Consider the following 22,215-nt stretch of genomic DNA (forward strand, 5'->3'; position numbering starts at 1 on the left):
GCTGGCTTGCTATGCAGTCCAGGGTGGCTTGTCTGCCTCTGCTTCCTGAATGCTATGATTAAAGGTGTGCCTCGCCATAATGGCTCCAATAGCTGGTTTTTAAATGACACCCCCTTTCACACTTAACCCAATATAACATTAATCTTCCCAATTTTCTTTTCTCTGGACTTCAGCCAGATGCTTAGTAATTCTGAGACTGAAGAATCTGGTACAGGTTACTCTGGTTATAAATGCAAAAAGGGCAATTTTATTAGAAACCAAGGCAGCTGCTTCACAAGTTTATGAAAGGAGTGGGCATGCATATATGCACACATGCAGACATCTAGCTGCTCTGAAAATGTACTCATCCTACGTAACTCCCACACAGCACAGAACTGACTTATGTGGAAACCCTGTCTTATGGGGGTAAGGCACAACTCAAGCAGGAAGCAAGCAAGGGTCTTGACATAGATTTACCTGCTTCTGGTTTCTAAACATTTGCAACCCTGTCTTAAGAAGTTATTAGGGCTGGAGAGACAGCTCAGTGGTGAGGAGCGCTAGAGGAGTTAGGAATGGTGAGCTGTATTAAACAGGGATGAGGCAAACAGAACAGAGGATAAGAAAATAATGATAATGGAGAGCTCTGGTCTGAGAAAGTTAACCAGAGAAACTAAGATGATCCTTTTCAGGGGAGTGTGAAACTATTTTGTTTTTTCAGTGATTTCATGAAAACCTCCTTATGTGTCTTCTGAGTAAGATTAATTGAATAATTTTAAATGTGAGGATTAGTGTTGTAAAGCAAAAGTTGTTCAACTCCAAGCCCACTGTCTAGTCAAATGGTCAAACATGAAATATAATTACTAGTAACAAATGGTTTCCTTGTTCCTTATCACATGAGCACTCTAAGATTGTTCCCAATATTTGGAGGACAAGTAGCACTACTAGAATCATAGTACTTTAGAATATGCATTTTAACAAGAATTTATTAAGTACTTAGTATAATTACTCAGTCTAAACGACACTACATTTTAGATGCACACAATCTGGTGTGTTCCTTTAAAGCCAGTCTCATTACTTCACACACCCAGTATTGTATGTCATGCTGAAAGCCTCCGAGGTGAGACACAATGCCTGGTGACAATGAGTGTAACAGTGCATCTCTGTTGTCAGATGAGGGTTAGAGTGAGGTGTTTGACAGATCACCACAGTGGATGCTGGAGATACGCAAATGGAAAGAGACATATGGCAGATAATGATGGCTCTGTAGCGGCCATCTGAGAAGGTCAGTCCAGGCTGTAGTCAGTGAGTTTATATAGACTGATAGGAACCTGAGAGCAGTACTGTAATGGGCCAAGAGGGATGTACATTCTTTATAAGGATTTTCAAGCACCTCTGTCTTTTATGTGGTGCCAAAGCTTTGATAGTGCAAATAATTTTCAAAGCACAGTGTACAGTGGGAAGGTGGAAGGAGTCAGAAGTCACCTTGAGAAACAACTGTTCATGCCCAGGAACAGTCAGGCTGAGTCTCCACTCACCTGTCTTTCCATCATGCTCACCATCACCACTAATGCGTCCACTTCCTTTGTTGACACAGGTACTGACTGGGGGTGGTGAAGGTGTACAGGTGCTCAGGGACTCAATGGAGTCATAAAGGTTCTAAATGAAGAAAAATGCTAGTGCTGTTAAAATATGGCATTGAGTTTATGGAGTAATATGGATATCTATCATCTAGGAGTATTAGAATAATTCAAATGTCTTACAATTTCCAACTAGGATATTAAAAACACAAATCCTAGTCTCACCGAGGTTGCTTTAGATTCAAGCAGTTTCATAGATTAAGATTTACAAGGGCACCTTCAGAGAAATGACAAAAAAGGGACCACAGGAAATGGGAAGAAAGTAGAATGGCCTCTCACAAACTTATAGGAAAGACAAAATGTAGTGTTTCAAGTCACAACAAGCAATCTGCTGTTATTCTGAAGAATACACTGAGTTGCTAAGGTTCTCCTCTGTCAGATGGCCCCAAAGACAGTCAAACTAATCAACTCCTATCAGGGATGGGCTCAAACTAGCCAATTGCTATTCTTAGCTTTGTTATAGCTACAGATTCTGCCCTTTCTCACTAGATTTTTCCACTATTGCATGGTTTCTCTAGTGCCGAATAATGCTCAAACTACAAATAAAGCTTCTCCTAAACTCCTGTGGCTTCAGGCTTCTCTGCACTGTGGATTCTCTGATGTCGAATGAGACTTGATCTCTGAATGAAGGCCTTCCCACACTCATTGCACTGATAGGGTTTCTCCCCTGTATGGATTCTCAGATGCTGAATGAGACCAGTGTTCCCATTGAAAGCTTTCCCACATTCTTTACACTTATAGGGTCTTTCTCCAGTATGGATTCTCTGATGTTCAATAAGGCCCGACTTCTGACTGAAGGCCCTCCCACACTCATTGCATTTGTAGGGTTTCTCCCCAGTGTGGCTTCTTTGATGGCCAATAAGATGTGAGCTCCGTCTGAAGGTTTTCCCACACTCATCACACTCATAGGGTTTCTCCCCAGTGTGAATTCTCTGATGTCCAATGAGGTGTGAACTATGACTGAACGCTTTTCCACATTCATTACATTCATATGGTCTCTCCCCACTGTGGATTCTCTGATGCAAAATAAGGCCTGCACTCTGACTAAAGGCCTTCCCGCACTGATTGCACTGATAGGGTTTCTCCCCAGTGTGGATTCTCTGGTGTAGGATCAAGCCTGTGTTCTGACTGAAGGCCTTCCCACACTCCTTGCAGTGGTAGCGCTTCACTTTGTTGTGGATGTCCTGATGGGAAAGAAGGGCGGACCTGTAACGGAAGGCTTTACTGCACACATGACACTGGTAGGGCTTCTCTCCAGTGTGGATTCTCCAGTGGCGAACAAGGCCTGAGTTCTGAGCAAAGCTTTTCCCACACTCATCACATTTATGCCGTTTCTCCTGTGTGGGATTCCCCTGCTGCCTCTCTAGTTTGCCCAGAACGTCTTGGGTTTCTCCATGCACGATAACATCCCCATTGCACTTGGCAGTTGCCTCTCCATGTGGCTGGATTCCAGGAGATATTACCTGTTTTGAAAATAATTCCTTGTTCTCACCATCTGAAATAAACATGTAGTAAACAATTATTCTCAAAGTCACTTTCTATTTTTTATATTAGAAGAAAGGGGGAAATGAAGTTCTCATTGAAGTTACAAGGTAATACAAACTTCTCTATTGAAAACAGGGAGAGATATATGTGGGTTGATCAGACATAAGCACTAAACAAACACCAACTAGGAAAGAGGTGCCAGGATAAAGGGGTTTTCCCAATAGGTGAGTAAACTGGAAAGGGAAGTGTAAGTTGGGGAGCAGAGAGACAAAGACCTCCTGAGTGGGTGGGAATGGACCACCCCTGAAAGGGTTGGAAGTACAACTGGCTCATGTGACAGAAACGTTCTGGTTTGATGGTCCAGCAGGAACTGGAAGAAAGGTGAGAACTCAGGGAGTACTACAGAGGCGTCAATTTCTTAACTAGCAAAATGAACGATATTCACTATACAGATACAAACTGTAAGGAATTCTGAGTTGGGAGACAAAATGTTTCATTTTAGACCCCAAGAAGTCTCAATTTAATATCCGTCTCTTGAATTCTAAGTTTTTTTTTCTTTAAGATTTATTAGAAACATTTTAAAACAAATTTATGACTGTGTGTCACATGTGTTGGTGTCTGCAGAGGCCAGAAGGCACCGTATTCCCTAGAGTTGGTGTTACTGGCAGTTATGAGGTACTTGATGTGGATGCTGGGAACAGAACTCCAGTCCTCTGGAAGAGCAGAAAGCACTCTGAACCATTGAGCCATCTCTACATACCTGATCCTGAGTTTAAGTTCAACCAAGTCTTCCAGAAATCTTATAAAGCTACTAGAAACACAGCAAACAGAGAGAAGATCCTTAAATAATAATAGCCACAGCTCTCCTTACCCAGGGGGAACATGTTTCTGTATTTCTCAGGCCTGTTATCTCTATTCAGATCCTTCTGTGATGGATCAAGAAGCCACTCCTCTCGAATAAGAGACACAGCCATGTCTTCAATCTTTTCCAAAGTCTGAAATAAAACAAGACCCTCATTTGGGGCCTAGAAAGGTTCCATAGCTCACAACCAGTGTTGGAGAGGACTACAGTGTTAGAAGAGCTGAAGGAGCAGGAATGTGCTATGCAAAGGGTGTGGATAGCTGGGAGGAAGAGGAAAGCGCACTAGATTTATTAGGATGGAGGGGGAGATCAAAGATTGGTTTATTACTAAGCAAAAAGGATTCAGGGAAAGTTCTTAAACAGGCACCACTACAGAGATGGGCAACTGCCATGAAACTGTCAAACAGAGATATGGGCTTTTAGTGAGGAGGAGGACAACTCACCTGGAACCCTGCAGTGAGAAGTCTAGCTGTCACCTCCTGATCTCCAGAACTTCCTTTCTGGGCAGGAGTAGGTTTCTGAGAAGCCATGGCTGAGAGGAGAAAGGAGCTATGAGATGACCAGTTTTATTGCATGGTTGTGGGAACCGGCATTCACATATCCAAAATTATTTTATTTCAGTGTATATATGCCAAGGATTTTGCACATAAAGTGCTGACATTTTGGAGTTTGGCCCATATCCATGAATGCTCATAGAAAGAACATCTGTATTTTAATTTTAATGTACCTGAACTTATATGTCAAATAAATTAAGTATACTGATTTCCTAATGGGAGCTGCTTTCTAATTTCTTCTCTACCAAAAGTAGTACCTTTGTGTTTATGAATAATGCTCCTTTAGATCCCAGTGTCCTAGAAACTGAACATGAGAACCAACCACTCTCTGGTAAGTCTGTTACCTTGCGGATCTCTGCCATGGCTACCAATGTCTGCTTCTCATAGATACTGAGCATTTTATTAGCAAAATCAACCTTACAGTTAAGCAATGTATGTCTTGGGCAACATGACTTATCACTTTAGACAAGAATTATCTAATGAACTAAAGTGATTCTATGCTGGTTCCTTAGAAATATCAGTGTAGAAGTTTACTTATATGCTGGTGGGGTGGCAAATGCATATAGCTCCAGCCCTCCAGCAGGAGGCCAGGCTGACCTACAGAGTTCTAAGTCAAAGAAGATGACACATAGACCTGTTTCAAAATACCAAAACCAATTTCACTTATACAAAACAACATATTTTAAGTCTCATAAATGGAACAAGAACCTCAAACCAAACAAAGACAAAGAGCCTAGAATATTCTATTCTGCCAAAAATAAGGTATTTCTAAAAAAAATAACAGGAAAATGCCACAAAAGACACAGACTTAGGGCTTCATCTGTCCAAAAATGATATAAGCACAGTGAACACAATGTTTCTGAAACAAAGAAAAATATGCCCATAAGTGAACAACAGCAGTATAATGGAAGGGCTGAGGACACAGCTCAGTTTGAAAAGTGCTTGCCTTGGGTGAGTAACACCCTGAGTTAAGATACTTAGCACTACCCAAAATAACACAGACACAGCCACCCACACCTCTACACACACTTGGGGCTGGCATGATGGCTCAGTGGTTAAGTGCTTGCTGTGCATGCATGAGGACGTAAGTTCAAAACCCATCACCCACACAAAAGCCCTGTTTGGAGGCCCAACATTGGGAGTTGAAAGAGAACAGAAACAGATAGATCCTGGGGGCCTGGAGGTCAGATAATCTAGCAGAAATGGACATACATATTCAGGGAAAGACCCTATCTCAAAAAATAAGGTAGAGGGCTAGAGAGAATGTGGGGGGCAAGGGTGCTTTCCATATGAGCCCAACAGCTCAAGTTCAATTTCTGGAACCCACAGTGGATGGAAAGAGCTGACTCTTGTGTTCTCTGCCCTCCACCCACTGACAGTGATGAAAGGTGGGGTTGGTTTCTAGTTGCCACATATGTACCCACGGGTAAACTAGAAGGAAAAGAAGTAAATGTTCTCCTTAAGATGAACAATGCAACACGTAGAAGGAAGGACTGAGAAAGTACCAGTTGTAACTGGTTTAGTAATCCCTGACTCAATTGAGAAGCTTTAATAAAAAAAACAGGAATCATCAATAAATATTAAAATTACTGTTTTAGCAACAGGTTTGATAAAGGTTAAGATATTTACAAAGCTTCATGAGAACTTCCTCCTAAATTACCTAATTATAAAGAGAAGAACAATAACTTTATAGTGATTAACCTAGCAAGATTAATCTTAAGTCATCAAAAATAACATTACAATAGGCCAATTTCTGTATTGTTCTTGCTAAATATATCCACTTTGAACCTAAATATGAGAAAAGTTCAAACAAACCTAATTTGTCACCATTCTACTAATTCTAATCTTTGTTTTTTAAAACTGTTATGGTCATAAGGACTAAGAAATAATGCAAAAAATGCCAAATTAAAGGATAGTGAAGAATTTATGACTAGCTGCACTAGGGTTATAGGTGGACCAGAGAAAACACAGGGACAACTGGCAAAAGATGAGCATGAACTGTGGATTAGGTCACCACCACCATTTCTCACTGTCTTCTTATCGTGGTTAAAAACAATGCTCTTGTTAGAAAAGTACGGAAATATTTGTAAATATAATGTTACAATACTAGCAAAATCTTAAAAAAAAGGTCTGCTATAAATGGGTTAACAAATGTGCAAATTCATTAAAAACTACCTGTGTTCATAAATTTGCCACTAGAATTGATGGTCTAGTGCTGTCCTCTGGGCATGCCATGGCCACTGCCCTTCTGAACTCTCAGCTGCTGTGGTTATATACACAAAACCTGCTACAGAGTAAGATGGGTCACAAGCCCCTTCCCCATTTCCATGTAGGCACTTAATGGGTGCTAAGAGATTTCTTTAGTGGTGTAGCTGATGCTAAGTTACCCATGTTCCTTAAAAAAAAAAAATCCTTTACCCTACCCCTAATTAAACTCATTGGTTCATAAGTTAGTTTTCAATAGACTGTCTCTTTGGTGTATCCTATCTGCCCCAGTCGGGGTCAACAGCTCTTTACCTGCATAGGAAGAGTTCACGGATTTCTTCTAGAAGACTGGGACTACTTAAGCCTGATGCTGATTCCTGAATGAGACAGGTACCCCAGACACAAGTCCCCTTCCTTACCTTTGTAAGTAAAACCTGGCCTCTCTCCTCTGACCTGTGGCTTCTGGGACACTGCAGATTTAGGCATAGTTGCCATGGGTTGGGCATGAATAGTTGGAGGTTCTGATGCAGATTTTGAAGGTATGATTTCATCCCAGAGTATTCTCTGCCCATGTGTACGAGTTGAGACCTAGAAATAATGGGACAGCAGAATTACACAGAGTCCTTTGAGACATGAAGTGAAGGTGGTAGTGGAGTCAGGACCTTTTATGGCTGTTCATATTTGGGAAAGGATGCAGTGTAATGTCATTTACTTCCTTGGGAAAGCATGCAGTATAATGCCATTTACTTCCTAGGGCAGCAAAGTAAGAAGACAATTATTTCTGTTCAGTACTAAAGAAAAAATTTCTGTTGATGTTTCTGTACTATATCAAACACCAATACTAGAATACAGAATTCTAACTTAGGATGAATAACCCAGAAAACTAAAATAGGGTCACACAATAGCAAAATAGTCTTCTGCTAAGACTAGGATGCTTATATTCTAGAAAGTAGTCACCTTTCATTATCCTGACAAGGCAAGCAAGCACACAAATAGTTGAGAAGCTGGCCTTTACTTGTTTTGTATTAAGAACCGCCCCCCATCCCTTGTTCTCCGAACAATGCACCCAGCACCTGTTAGTGATCTAGGACCCCACCTGCATTGAGTTGCACCTACACCTTACTCTAAACAATAGAATACCCTTCTCGTCCCACTAACAACCATGACACTTGGACAGCTTGTACCCAATCATATTCCAGTTATTTCTGGGTAAGGAAGCTAGGGGGCCAAACAGGCCCAGATTGATTTTGGATGCATGAGCCAATAAGGTGAATTATGTCCTCCGAGAAAACAAAGAAGCATCCTCACCATGCCTGCTAGCAAACAAACTCCCTTTTCTCTCGAACCCCAGAAGAGGCCCCAATTATTTGATTTCTTGAGTAGTCTCACTTGAGTGGCCTAAGACTATTTCTTGCTTTGTACTATTGTTCTGCCATTGAATAAAGTTTCCTTGCTATCTGTACAATTTGTGTGGGTTCTTATTTCAATTCCTTGAATAAGAGGCCAGTAAGATGTAGAAATATCTGGCCCAAAGCCTGACCACTGGTATTATGGGTACCTTGGAAAAAAAGTAATATAAACCCCCTGTGTACTATCATCCCATTTAGCAAGCAGTGACAATAACACAAATGTGGAGATCTTATGAGGTTGAAAATGGATTCTATCCTTTAAAAAAACATTAAAATAATTTTCATCTGCATTTATGAGAATCCATTAAATAGAATTTTGAAGCCAATGTCTTTCTCCGGAGCTTCCAGGACTTCAGTCACAGCGTGCACTTACCGGTTGCCCTAGGACATTAATCTGCCTTTCCAGGTCCTCCAACAGGGTCACCACCTCCTCTCCGTTCTCTAACCGGTGCTCCTTAACTAGAGTCTGCAGCTCCCCTGGCAGGATGGTCAGGAACTGCTCCAGCACCAGCAGCTCCAGGATCTGCTCTTTGCTGTTCAGGTCTGGCCGCAGCCACTGATGGCAAAGTGCGCGGAGCTGGATCAGGGCTTCCCGAGGTCCTAATGTCTCTTGGTAGCAGAGCTGTCTGAAGCGTAGGCGAAACAGCTCTTGGCCAGGTGTGTTACTTTCATGCACACTAGATTGCTCATCCCAACCATGATCCTCCTCTATCTTGACAATGACAAGGTCCTCTTCAGGAGCCTGGTCTGGTGGAGATGGGGCTGAAGAAGGCTTTCTTGATTCTGTAGCCATTTAGGGCCAGAAATGCTCAGAAGGCCCCTTTCCTCTACCTTCTGTATCTTAAGTCTTCCAGTGTACTTCTTCCAGAAGAGAAAATTATAAATATGTTAAGGTAAGGCAAAAATCACAGTTACTTACCAAGATACCTTAATGAGTACCCTAAATAATCTGCAAGCCCAAACCCACCCAGGGTACAAATCCTTCCTTTCGTTTTCTGTTTAGGGTTGTGGATGATGGGGACCACAGAGGCTGAGCCTAACTGAAATTGTTTAATTATCAGGTAATCCTCAGCAGCACGCGCTGATTTCCTTGTGGCACCTTGTACATCGGCTATTCTCAACTGTTTTCTGTACTTTAGCTCCTAACCTTTAGTTTACAAACCCTTTAACCCTTTCCTCTTCACTAAGATTCACAACCCTACTTATACTTCCTATTCTCCCTCCTGTCCCAGCGTCATGTCTTGGACTTCATCTCTTACTCCTAAAAATCTATTTGGAGCAGTGGATCTGCAAAGAACAGAATGTCTTATCAACATCTACAAATCTAAACCCATAACCAATGACCTTCCATTTCACTTAGAGGACGCCTGATATTAATCAGTATTGTATCTGTTTATTCTCATACAAATGCCTTCATCTGACACTTGCATTTGTAATTATGAATAAAACCAGAGATCATGTACACGTATTATCTTGTGTGAGCAGTTTCTAATTCAGTGGGGTAAGACCTGGAAGTAAGAAGTAAATTACTGAGTCTTAAGTGCAGTATCTAGAAATTGCTGAATTGTTCCCAAAGTGGCAATAATGTTTTGCATTCCACTAGCACTTGACATTGTATTAAAAAAATAAGCATTATAATAGTTATAGTAATGTGTCATGATTTTGACTTGTTTCTTTACTAACAATATTGAATATATACATTGGTGAAGTATCTACTTTAAGATTTTGGCCCACTTTGCTTTTGTTTGTTCGGCAGAATCTGATTTTATAACCAAACATGGTACCAAACTTGTGATTCTCACACCTCAGCTTCCTAAATACTGGGACTAAAGGCATGTAGCAGGGCTATTTATATACTTATTTACTTGTTTAGGCTGATCTTTAACTGGTGATCCTGTTGCCTCTGTCTCTCAAGTACTGGAATTGAGCTTTGCCCAGGATTATTTTGTATTTGAGGTTTTACATTGTTTGTATGTTTAAGATTTGAGAACTCCTTATATATTTTGGATACAGGTCCTGTATGAGGTCCATGATTTACAAGTATTGACTCTCTTCTATTCTTTTAAAAGCAGCCACTGAAGATGATTATTTGTAACTTTTGGTAGCACAGTTTATCAAAATGTATAAGGACTGTACTTTTAATATCAAACCTAAGAAATGTCTGCTTAACTCCAAATCAAAAAGGTTTTCTTCTAAAAGTTTATAGTTTTAGGTTTTACTTTTAAGTCTATGATCTATTTTTAATTAATCTTTGCAGAGGTGAGGGTTTGGTTGGAGGTCCCCCTCCTTACATGCACATGATAATCTTCTCTAGCACCATTCGCAGAAAGGATTATACGTTGGACCACTTGCCTTTTCATCTGTCAGAGAAAGTCTGACTGACCCCAAACTGGAGTCTATTCTGTTACTGTCACCTCTACATCTACCTTCTCTTGGTACAAATTTTCAAATGTTAAAATCAAGTAGTTCTAATCCTGTAACTTTTCTGTTTTTGAAGCTGTTTTGTCTTTGCTGGTTGTTGCTTTTTGGTACACATTAGAATAAGCTTACTGCTTCCCAATAATGCTGGAACTGAACTGGTGTTGGATCTGTAGCTCAGTTTAGAAACACTACCTCAACAGTACTGATACCCCATTAGGGATGACACTTTACCAAGGGTTCTCCAGTCTGTGAATATCGATCTCTCTTCATCCGAGTCTTCTTGGACCACTTTCACCACGGACCAAACTATTTGTTTCCCTTACTCTTCATATGTACACATACTACTTGTCTTACAACGACGCATTATTGGTCGCAAAACAATGCTGCTCTCTTAATTTCATATTCCTCATCAAAATTCTATCTTATTGATAGAATTAAAGAACACAAGAGGGCTATACTTACAACACAACATAGAATGTGTCTAGATTTAAGAGTGGAGGCTACAGCTGGGAATCCAGGTTTAGAGAGCTCAACCTGATGGCCCCTCTTTGTGGGGAGCATGTACACTCATGGTTTCTGTTCTTGTGTGTAGGTCCCGTGCTAAGGCTGCAGTGGTGACTTCTTGGCTTTGGTTATACTGTTCTTCATTCGTGTGTCAAAATGCTACTGTCTTTAGAAAAGGTGCCTTAGGTAGTGCCTATAAATGTAACCTTATCTGCAGACAGTAGATATAGTTAAATTAACATGGATAACTGGAATAAGACGGGTCCTCAGGCCAGTACTGGTAAGAGGGGGTCTTCGAGACAGTTCTGGAGGTGAAAGCGCCTGCTGCCAAGCCTGACAAACTACTTTCTAGGACCCACACGGTGGAAGGAGAAGAAGGATCCCTGCAATTGTCTTCTGACCTTCCCTAGGGTACTGTGGCTTACGTGGACCTTACCTATCTTCCCCAAACAAAATTCTCTCTCTAAGGCTGTTTTCAAACTGGTGATTTCCCAACCCTAGTCCCCTGAGTATGGGATGCAATTAATTACAGGTGTGCAGCAACATATATGGCAGTTTTATTCTCCCCTCTAACGATTCTGTGTGTACACACTGCAATGTTGGAAAATACCTATCAACACCGATCCTTACATATCATCCTTATCATTCGGTCAGGATGATTGACGTATGAACCTCAAGGGCAACAATCTTAGGCCTCTTCAGGATTGAGAATGTTAAAACTTTGACAATTAAGAGAGGCACACCCCAACGTGAACAATACTGGCTTTTCAACAGATGTAGGAAATTTCCTTTCAGATCAATTAAACTTGAGAAATACCTGAGAACGGACTACAAAGCAGGAATCATCTCCAGGTTTTAGAGATTAAGGAAAAGTAGATGAAACAAACATGCTTCGTAGTTACCTGAAATGGCATTCATTTTTTTTTTTTTTTTCATTTTGGAGATTTTAAAAGTAATTTTAATAAGGCTTAAACATGAGGGTTAGGAGAAAAGGCACTCAAGAGAGGGCCAGACACAAGCATGGGAATGTGCTTCTCAAGTTAGTTGCTTGGATGAATGCTTTTAAGACTTTTTATATTTAACTACAAGGAACTCAAAACGCGCACATTCATTAAAATAATGATTGCTGTATAGCAATACTTCAGTGAATTTGTCAAACAGGAAGAAGTTATGTTGTTAGGTGGTGCTCAACGTCTTAGAAATCTAACAGAGATTACTCATGAATGACCTGAGTTTGGGAAATGGGAACCCACCGAGTTTTCAAGCATCTATTTCAATAAATTAGGTAAGCAAAGTATTCTGAATAAGGTTTAATTTTGTTACCCCGGGATTACTGAGAGTACTTCTTTTGCACACAGCTGTTCAGGCGCTACATCAACCATTTTCTGGATTAATTTCTTTTATGGGTAGAAAAAAAAAAAAAGAGTAACAAAAACCAAATGTTCCCAAGAAGGGCAGAGGCTTCAAAAGAAAAAAAAAATTTAAAAAATGAATTTTGAGACCGATCGGCAAAACTGCCGAGTAAAAACAGTTGTTACACCGGCCGGCTTTACAAGCAAGTAAGAGCGAGTGCAAAAATTATACAGGACGACTGGCGATGAAGAGCCATCCCGTGGGAAGTTGGGCCGGGTGTAGGCCTGCTCCGCTGTCGCAGGCCCTGGGCCGACCCGTTCCCCGAGCTCCGGCTTCCGCTGCCCGCGCGCCCCTGCTCGGCCCAGCGCACTCACCGAGAACTCCCCACGCTGCCCGAGGGCGGGAGGCGGCCCAGCGCGGACCGGGAAGCGCGCGAGGAGACGCGACGGACACCGAACCCGAGCGGGACCCCTCCAGCCGCTAAGTTCCAAACCCTCGGAGCCACAGAGCGGTCCAGCACGCATCTTGTCCCACAGCCACTTCCGGAAGCTCTCTAGGAAGCTCGGAGGTCTGACAGCTCTATGGTAGGCCAGCAAAGGGACCGAGTGCCGTCAGCAACACCAGGTGGAGGGCTATGCTGGACATCCTGAGGAGTGACATAGCTTTAAGTCACTAAAGCTTTTGCCTGGCTAGCCTCAGGCTTCAGGTTACAAGGATAAGAACTGCGTGGCTGATCACAGACCCAGAGGCCCGGGCTATACCTAATGGATTTCTCTTTATTCTTCTTAGATATTCTGTGCTTTCCCGTTAATGCTTTATGAGTTACTCCAAATTCCCAACATGCACTGCATATTGGGGGAATTTAAATCTTTATAGTTCCTAGGAACAGTATTACATTTATAAAGTTCATACTGACCACTGCTTTCTCTTTGACTGTCAGAGTACCTATGGTTGGGAACAACAAAACTTCAAAATAACCAGACCCCTAATTTAAAATGTGAAAAGTATAATGATGGAAAACAATGAACATTGGTTTACTTTTTAGTGCCCAAGACAACTTTTTATCTGTTTTAACTTGTCAAGGAGAATCTCATTCTCCTCCAGAGGAAATGAGGCAGAGGACATTTGAAAGTCTTACTTAGTGTCATATAAACAAATGACCAAGCAAAGACCTAGAACAGAAGGTAGAAATCATATTAGACCAGGAACTGTCAAGTTTGGGTCACAAGTGAACAACAGATAGGGTTACTTTTTTTTGTTGATAGTTTAGATTAAGTCTCTCTGTAGCCCTAGCTGGCTTCAGGGCAAATGTCCTGTCTTACCTTCCCAAGTGCTGGGATTATAAACATATACCGAGTGATTATAAATTGGGATTATAAATGCAAGTCAATACAACAGGTTAAAGCTTTCTGAAGCCGATTCTTCTTTCAAAATAACTGAATTAGAAATAAGAGAATATTTGACTCATATTCTTTACTGAAGTTTTGCCCACATTGAGGACACTCCTGGTTGCTAAGGTAGATTCTGGCTACCAATCCTGGACATTAAAGAATTTTTGGTACTTTCCTCTTTTCAGTAGAGCTTATTTATTATATAAATTCTCCGTTATCTAGTTAAAGCCTAACTACACACAGGTCTTCCACACTTCTGTTTTAGCCCTACAGACTCTCTGATATTGAATAACACCTCTGTGCTCACCGAGATCTTTCCCATACTCTCTACATTTCTAGGACTCCACTCCAGTGTGTGTCCTCCTCTGTGCCCACCGAGATCTTTCCCATACTCTCTACATTTCTAGGACTCCACTCCAGTGTGTGTCCTCCTCTGTGCCCACCGAGATCTTTCCCATACTCTCTACATTTCTAGGACTCCACTCCAGTGTGTGTCCTCCTCTGTGCCCACCGAGATCTTTCCCATACTCTCTACATTTCTAGGACTCCACTCCAGTGTGTGTCCTATAATGTCCAGCAAGATACGATTGTTGAATGAAGATTTTCCCACATTTATTACATGTACTGGCTGGTTTTGTGTGTCAACTCGATACAAATTAGAGTCGTCACGGAGGAAGGAACCTCGGTTGAGAAGTGGCTCCCTGAGGTTCAGCTGTAGGACATTTTCTCAATTGGTGATCCATGGGGGTGGGAGGCCTAGCCCATGGTGGGTGATGCCATCCATGGATGATAGTCCAGGGTTCTAGAAGATGAAAGGCTGAGCAAGGCAGGAGAAGCACGCATCAGCTCCTGCTTCCAGGTTCCAAGGCCTGCTTGAGCTCCTGTCCTGACTTTCTCCAGTGATGGACTACGATCTGGAAGTGTAAGCCATATAAGCCCTTTCTTCTCCAACTTGCTTTTTGGTCATGGTGTTTCACCACAGCAATGAAACCCTAAGACAAATTGGTACCAGGAATGAGGTATTGCTGTGACAGACTTGACCATGTTTGGGGGAGAGAGGGGGGAAGGACTGGAAATTTGAGTTAGAAGAACCATTGAGCGTTGAAACCTTCTGTAGGAGCTTGGAAGATAAGAATTCTGGGAGCAGTGCGAAGGCCCGGTTTGTGAAATTGCAGAGGGAAGGTGAGAGGTTCCATCATGGCCATTTGCTATTTTGATTTAAGATTCTGTTGTTCTTGTTAGATAGGGATGAAGTGCAGATGTGATTAACAAGAACCTAGGGCTACTAAAATGGAGCCTTTGTGTTACTGGGATGATTGATGCTGGTTAGCTGGAGCTAGGAAATTAGCAGTGATTAAGATGAGACCAGCATCACTGAGGTGAAATCTTCCGGGAAGTGTTTGCAGAGAGCACAGAGAAGCTGCATTCCAGAGGCAGTCACAGTTGTACCTGGTGTTGGCAGCCAGACTTGCTAATGTGTAAGAGTCACCCAGGCAAGTTTTGTCACATTCATCACACGCTCATGGTCTTTTTTACCTCTATCACCATTTTCATCACCAGTCATTTTCAACAGCATGTTGGGATTTAGAATGCGGAATCTTTGCTGGGTCTGTTTATAACAACAGGAAACTATCTGTAGGCACATCTTCTTCTGGGGTTGACTTCACTCTCATTCCTACTTTGATGAGAAACAGAACATAAACAGATCCACTTTTAGGTTGGAGAAAGAAAAAAAAAAAGCCTATGGCAGAAAGAATGCACAAATAGAAAATAATAAAAAGTAATATGTATTGTCACATATTTTATGTTATTTTGGTTTTGGTAATAGTCTAGCATACTGTCTCAACATAAGAAAGAAATATAAGAAGCCAGAAAGAGAGCAGCAAGATAATTTATTTGGGAATTTGTTAAGAAGAATAAGCAAAAGTGTGGATCAGTGGCTTATCTAGTAATACTATGGGAAACGGAGAGACTGGATGCGCCACAGAGAGAGAGGGACATCAAGGCCAGAGGATAATGAGACAGACTGTAGAAGAGGGGATAAAGACAGAGCATCTTCAATGCTTCTCAAAAATAGACCAATATTTTGATTTTATTATCGATAATCCTAAGAATTCCACTTTTCAGAAGCATGTAATACAAAACAGCACAAGTATGGTTGGGGTCATTTCAGAGACTGTGGGAATTCCATCTTAATCACAAGCCAAGATTTATTTGATGGTTTAGTTTTCCTTTGTGACAATGTTTCATAAAGTCCAAATTGACTTCAAACTTTTCATTTGAGGATGATCTTGAACTCTTTGTATCCTCCTACCCTGACCTCCCACGTGTTGGGATTACAGGTGCAGCTCACCATGTCTGACCCACTTACCAAATTTAAAAAAAAAGAAACTCAAGCTAGCAACTCAAACAGAAATGAAAACACCAACCGTACTAACATGATACAATCAGAGATGTGCTACTATCTGTGATCTGATGCATGCTGAGGAACAAATGGTAGGAACATCTCAAACATACTTTGTTTTCCATAATTAAATTGCCCTTCTATAAAAGAAGGAAAGTCCGTACGTGTAGTAGAAATTCTGAGCTCCGTAAGATTCGATAGTCTTACTTTTGAACTGGGGTATTTTAGGTCGGTTACTCGGCTTAATGGCATGTACAACATGAAGTGCTTATGCTACGTGCTGGGTCGTAACATCGGAACTTTTTGAATACAGACTTTTGTACTTTTGTGGGGGAGGAGTCTTGCTGTTTGAGACAGTGTCACACTCTGTGTTGCCCACACTGGTCCACAGCTCTTGATCTCCCTGCCTTGTCTTCTGCTGGGCTATAACCGCAGGTTTGGTCTGCCATGCTCACTGGCTTGTACTTTACTAGTGCCAAGTCCGTCACCGTGAAATCTGCTGGCAACCTTCCTGCTCGCCTGCCCTTGTCAACTCAATGCTATTATATATTTTTTTCTTTAACAATCCAATACTGGAAAAAAAAAAAAAAAAACCTGTCCTGATTTTCTCTTCCCCTTTCTACTTTTTGCTACACATATTATTCAATGCCTTCTATGCCCAACGCTATTCTGAAAAGTTGAACTATTTTTGAGAGCAGTATCTGCTTATTTTCATATAATTTATAATTGTGGGATGTGTGTGTGTGTGTGTGTGTGTGTGTGTGTATGTGTGTGTGTGTGTGTGTACTGGATTTTATTTGTTACTCTGCTCCTTGTATAAGGAAATACTATTGGGCCCAATCTTGTGATATTCTCAGTGTGGATAACCATAACTTCTCTAATTTCAAGGTGGCTACAGACACATCTAAAGGATAGTGCTTCATAACCTTTTGATCTGAAATGCTTTCCTTTCTTACTGATTTCAGGACTAAATTCCTATTCCAATTTTAGGGCGGAGCAGGCATGTTACTTCCTCTGAAAGGATTTCTCTTGATTACCTTCTCCCCATTATATAAATTAACTAGTATATTTATTTACTGCCTCTGGCACAACTATCCCCATGGAATAAAAAAACTACTTTCTTTTTGCCTTCCTGCTGAGTTATTTTGATGGACAGAAGACACAGATTAAGTGCTATTTGTCTCGTGCAACTTCACTTGAAGTAGCCTCACTGCCCTTTGACCTCATATTGTCTTTCTTACATGAACTTTTCACAATAATGACTTTATTCTTCCGATTTTTTCATTCGTGGAAATATTATCACATATTTCTGTCAATTATTAGAGGCATGGAGTCCTGGGAAAGCGAGCCATTCTATACTACCCGTGGGATATAGCCCTATTAATTTGTACTGCTTTTTTGTTTTGTTTTTTTTTGGGGGGGGGACAGGATCTCATTATATGACCCTGGCTGGCTTGGAACTTTCTTTATAGACCAGGCTTGCTTCAAACTCTTAACAATCCTTCTACTCTGTCTCCTGAGTTCTGGGATTACAGGTATGCACCCCCACATCCTGCAATTTGGGCTGCCTTAACAATACATTCAAATGTTGATTTCATATTTTATTGTTGATTTTTCATGGATTTACATTCTGAATATTTGTCTACATCAATAAAATATTATGGGGCTCAAATGAATATGATCTGTGGTTATGCCAGATTTAGGATTTGTAGTAAATTGAGGTCAAACAAATTTCATTAAATATTTATGATACCTTTTAAAATGACAATAAAAGTAATGACATCATCAGGCTTTCCTGCCCGTTGACCTCATTTCCGAGATGTGTAAATCACTTGGAACATATTTTGCTCTGGCCAAGATTCTTTTTTAAGGTCCCTTTCAGCTCATTGTTCCTTAAGCTGTAAATGAAGGGATTCAGTACAGGGGCTACAACCATAAAAATTACCGATGCAGCTGAATCCTTTTCAGTGGAATGGTTGGATGAAGGGCTCATGTAGATTCCTGCAATGGCCCCATAGAAAAGAATAACCAAGGCAAGGTGGGATCCACAGGTTGAGAACACTTTGAGCTTTCCTTCCACAGAAGTAATTTTCACCACAGCAGAGACAATGCGACCATAGGATGCTAAGATACACACTGATGGCACCACAAAGATGAGTCCCACCACAGACAGAACCATCAACTGATTGAGGCTGGTGTCAGAACAGGAGAGAGGGAGGAGAGAGTTGATGTCACAGAAGAAATGGTGGATAGTATTTTCAGAGCAGAAATGAAGTCGGGCCATCATGAGGGTATGCAAGAGAGGATTAAAAGTGGCAATGACCCAAGACAAAGCCACCAGAGATGTGCAGAGGCATGGGGTCATGATGGTGCTATAGTGCAAAGGATGGTAGATGGCCACATAACGGTCGTACGCCATCACAGTGAGAAGGAAGTTGTCCATGTTAGCAAACATCATACAGAAATACATCTGAGCCAGGCATCCAGGATAGGAGATGGATTGAGACTTGGTTTGGATGTTCATTAGCATCTTGGGGACTGTAGCTGAAGGAAGGCAGAGGTCGACCAAGGACAAATTGGCAAGGAAGAAATACATAGGTGTGTGAAGCTGATTGTTTGAGCCAATGGCTAACAGTATGAGGAGGTTTCCAAATAGCCCTGTTAAATAGAGACATAGGAAGAGTGCAAAGAGAAGCCCTTGATGCCCTGGCCAGCTTGAGAAGCCCAGGAGGAGAAACTTAGAGATGCTGGTTTGGTTTTCCTTCTCCATCGGATGTACCTGTATGAAGAGCTATAGAGAGAAATAAATTCCATTTGGTAAAACACAACTTCTCTTGATATTTTCTTTAAATATCTACCAGGTCTTAACCCTATTTACCAAATGGCTTTCTTCCATGGCATCCTGTCTCTTCTCTGATGCTCTCTGCCAAAGTTCACCTAGCCCCAAGTGTGCCTCTCTGCCTCATCTGTTGCTTTTATGACCATCATCTTTTGCTTTAAGCTCAGCATCTTCAGAGAGCTCATGGAGACTCCATCTCTGCTCAGTTACAGCTCATTTCCAATTAGTGTGTATTAGTTGTGCCAAAGTAAGATGATTCATTATCATATTTCTCTTCCTACATAGTTTGTTCATACTCTAATACCCTATCTTCTCTTCCCCTCATCCCCTGCTCTTGTAAATACCAATTTGTGCTCTCTTTCCTTTTCCAACTATTTCTTCCTCTAGATTCCTTTATATGCAGCACTGTGTGTGGCTGCCTGACTATCTGCTGTGTTGAAGCATTGCGCATAGGCCTGACATAATTAATGACTCCTTGCCCAACACTGGGATTTGAGTGAGGTTTTCTTTCCCAGGTACTTGTCCATCACTATGAAAACCATCCTATGTGAAAACCAGCCAGATACCTATTATTTAGGCTAAATAAGATGAGGTTTAAAGTAGCTCATCTCTTTACATTTCAAGAAAAAATTCAGTTCTCAACAAATGTACAAAGTTAGGCTTCCAAAGATAGTTTACTTGAGCTACAAATACAAAAGAATTCAAATAAGTTTAAAAGTTCTATAGCACATGTGGTTATACAATGAGTATAGATAAAGCTGACGAGAACATGGTTGTAAAGATTTACTTGAATCGTTTTTGTGATATTTTAACTATAACTTCATACAAGGGCTTATGGACACCCAGTATCTGATATTACAGTATTACTTCAGTTAACTGGATTTCTAGGAGTTGTAGAAAACACAGCATAGTAATACAAGTGTTCTTCACCAGAGACAATTGTATTTGAGAGGTTATTTCTCCACCGGCGAAATGAGCCAGTTCAAGCCAGAGTAGAAGATATTAAAGGCAGGTGTATTGAGAAGCTGCTCTTTGGTGAGTTTACTGGCTCCAAGGATCGAGGCCAGGGAAGTCATCATGGGGTGGGGAGAGAGAAAAGAGAAAGAGAGAAAGGGCTCTGACAGGGAGAGAGAAGGGAAGAAGAAGGGGGAGGAGGGAGAGAGGGAAGAAAGAAGGGAGAGAGAGAAAGGGAGAGGGGGAGGGAGGGAAAGAGAGGAGTAAAATGTCGATTATATATGGAAGAGCCATAAGGGAAGTCCAGCCCCTAGGCTGGAAAGTTCAGGGTTGGGGGCAGGGTATGCCAGGTAGCATCTGAGGAGTGCTGGGAGAACCTGGAGGCTAGGTCTGCTTTGATATGTAAAATATGCATCTTGTTCCTGGGTCCAGAAACTGAACAGTATTAAGGAGACATTTAGACAGAGAGCTGAGATATCAGATGTCTTGGCAATCGTAGGAACAGATGTTAGAATATGGGCTTGTTTAGTTAACTAGACACTGCTTTATAAATACTTTCTACTTGCTCATTAGGTCAGACTAAGATTTTTGTTTTTATTTTAAAGTGGAATAAACTGCATGCCAGAGAAAGTAAGATAAAACACATATAAAAACCCTTTGCTGGATCATGGATTGCCGTCAGTTCTCTGCCTTGTGTCTGAGGCAGAGGGTTGAAGTCTATTGGTGAAGACTAAGGAAAATGAAGGAAAATGGCTCTTCCTGATCACTTGTCTTTGACTGAATATAAAGTGGGAATCTGAATTCAAGAGAGCAATGATGCTTTGGACTCCAGAGAGCACACCGATCAAGTGAGAATTTCCTAGCAACTTTCAGAAATAATTGGAAAGTCTGTCCATAGTCTGCAGACTTACCACAGTAGATAAAATACCAACATACTGCTTATAACTGCTCTTGTGCTAAAAGACAGATGTGATTCAGGAGACACAGTCTGATAGTTTTACATCACTTGGTAGTTCCTTTCATGCAGCACTTAAAATTTTGGTTGAATGGCTGCTCTCTAGCATATGTCAAGAGCACAAGGGATAGATTTTCATAGATAGCATCAGGGGCTACAGATGATGGGAAAAGCAAGTTATGAGCTTTGCAGGAAGCAGAATTAACAAACTGTTACTTTCTGGACCCCTTCTTCTTGTGCCTTTCTCCATTTCCCCCTCACATTGTCCCAAAAGAAATGGCCACTTTTACCTCTTACCATATTTTCACTTATGGTCCTAGGAAGTTGAGCTCCCTCTTCTCAGGGACAGAATCTGTAATCTTTCCTGTTCTAATCCAGGTTGCTCTTTGCTACTGTTCCACCAGGACCTGCTTTTCTTTTATACAAGTCTCTACTCTGTTGCCCGGGTGGTGGGAGGCGGGGACTGGTCAGGGGAAGTGGGGTTAGTTCTTGGATAGAAGAAGTATGAACATTTAGGATTTTTACTATGATCACTGTATGCTGTGTGGACTGTTACAAGAGAGGACACCTGCTTGCTGAGAGGGAGGGAAAATATATTTACAGAAGATAAGAAAGTTACAGGATATTCATCATCTATACCTCATGCCTCAATCTCTCCGTGTGCCTTTGACCGTCATGCCATATTAAATTAGATTTTAATTCCAATTCTGAAGACACAGGCTCCTTCATTTTAATTATGTTTTAGACCAAATATATACTTATTATTGTTTACTTAGGAATTTCTAATCCAGGTAATCTTTCTCTAGTACTTTCTCCCCCTATTTTCAGTCATACCTATCATTAGAGGTTCTCTTAAGCTCTTAGTATGATTCTGTTAAACATATCTAAGTAACAAAGCAGTTGTTTACAGAGAATGCATAAAGGAATTTTCCTACAAGATGCAAAAACGGCTTCTCAATGATTTACGGTAGAACTATGCCGTAGATACTTCTGCTAGAGTCATCTGTGGCCACGTCAGGACACAAAGGGTGTTACAGAGACCACAGTCCACGAAAGGCACCACAGCCTTCAGTTTCCACAGCAATGCATAGAGAGCACAGTGGTCACTTAGCTCTGGGCCACACCACACATTGTCATTTGCTAATAATCACAGCAACTTTGTATGTCCTCACTTTGCCTACCATATGCATATTGTGTTCTTATTATGTTCACAATGCATTTTAATAGAAATGCATTTTAATAGAAACAAGGTTTTCTTCCTTC

At 41.2% G+C, this 22,215-nt stretch overlaps 2 protein-coding genes across 2 annotated transcripts; both read right to left on the reverse strand.

Annotated features, from left to right (window-relative positions):
- Positions 1–1,143: 1,143 nt before the first annotated feature.
- Positions 1,144–12,898, reverse strand: ZKSCAN8 (zinc finger with KRAB and SCAN domains 8). The gene is made up of 6 exons (XM_080918515.1): positions 12,784–12,898; positions 8,505–8,992; positions 7,142–7,310; positions 4,407–4,495; positions 3,973–4,096; positions 1,144–3,111 (listed from the first exon to the last, which is right to left on the reverse strand). Exons 2-6 carry the CDS (start codon positions 8,922–8,924, stop codon positions 2,171–2,173), a joined length of 1,743 nt encoding a protein of 580 aa, XP_080774641.1. The 5' UTR covers positions 8,925–8,992; positions 12,784–12,898; the 3' UTR covers positions 1,144–2,170.
- A 5,134-nt stretch (positions 12,899–18,032) lies between these two features.
- LOC308421583 (putative olfactory receptor 1F12P) lies at positions 18,033–19,004 on the reverse strand (the record flags this gene model as incomplete). Its single annotated transcript, XM_080917987.1, has 1 exon — positions 18,033–19,004. Exon 1 carries the CDS (start codon positions 18,972–18,974, stop codon positions 18,033–18,035), a length of 942 nt encoding a protein of 313 aa, XP_080774113.1. The 5' UTR covers positions 18,975–19,004.
- Between the last annotated feature and the right edge of the window lie 3,211 nt (positions 19,005–22,215).

The sequence above is a fragment of the Micromys minutus genome, assembly GCF_963924665.1.
Source record: "Micromys minutus genome assembly, chromosome: 6".
In the NCBI taxonomy this organism is placed as follows: Eukaryota; Metazoa; Chordata; class Mammalia; order Rodentia; family Muridae; genus Micromys; species Micromys minutus.

What these genes read in the sequence shown, in the direction of transcription:
- ZKSCAN8 (XM_080918515.1), bottom strand. Translation starts at nt 8,924, where the DNA reads ATGGCTACAGAATCAAGAAAGCCTTCTTCAGCCCCATCTCCACCAGAC. An exon ending in TTAATGTCCTAGGGCAACCG is followed by an intron (nt 7,311 to 8,504) that starts GTAAGTGCACGC and finishes CATTATTTCTAG; the next exon opens with GTCTCAACTCGTACACATGG. An exon ending in GCCAGGTTTTACTTACAAAG is followed by an intron (nt 4,496 to 7,141) that starts GTAAGGAAGGGG and finishes TTCTCCTCTCAG; the next exon opens with CCATGGCTTCTCAGAAACCT.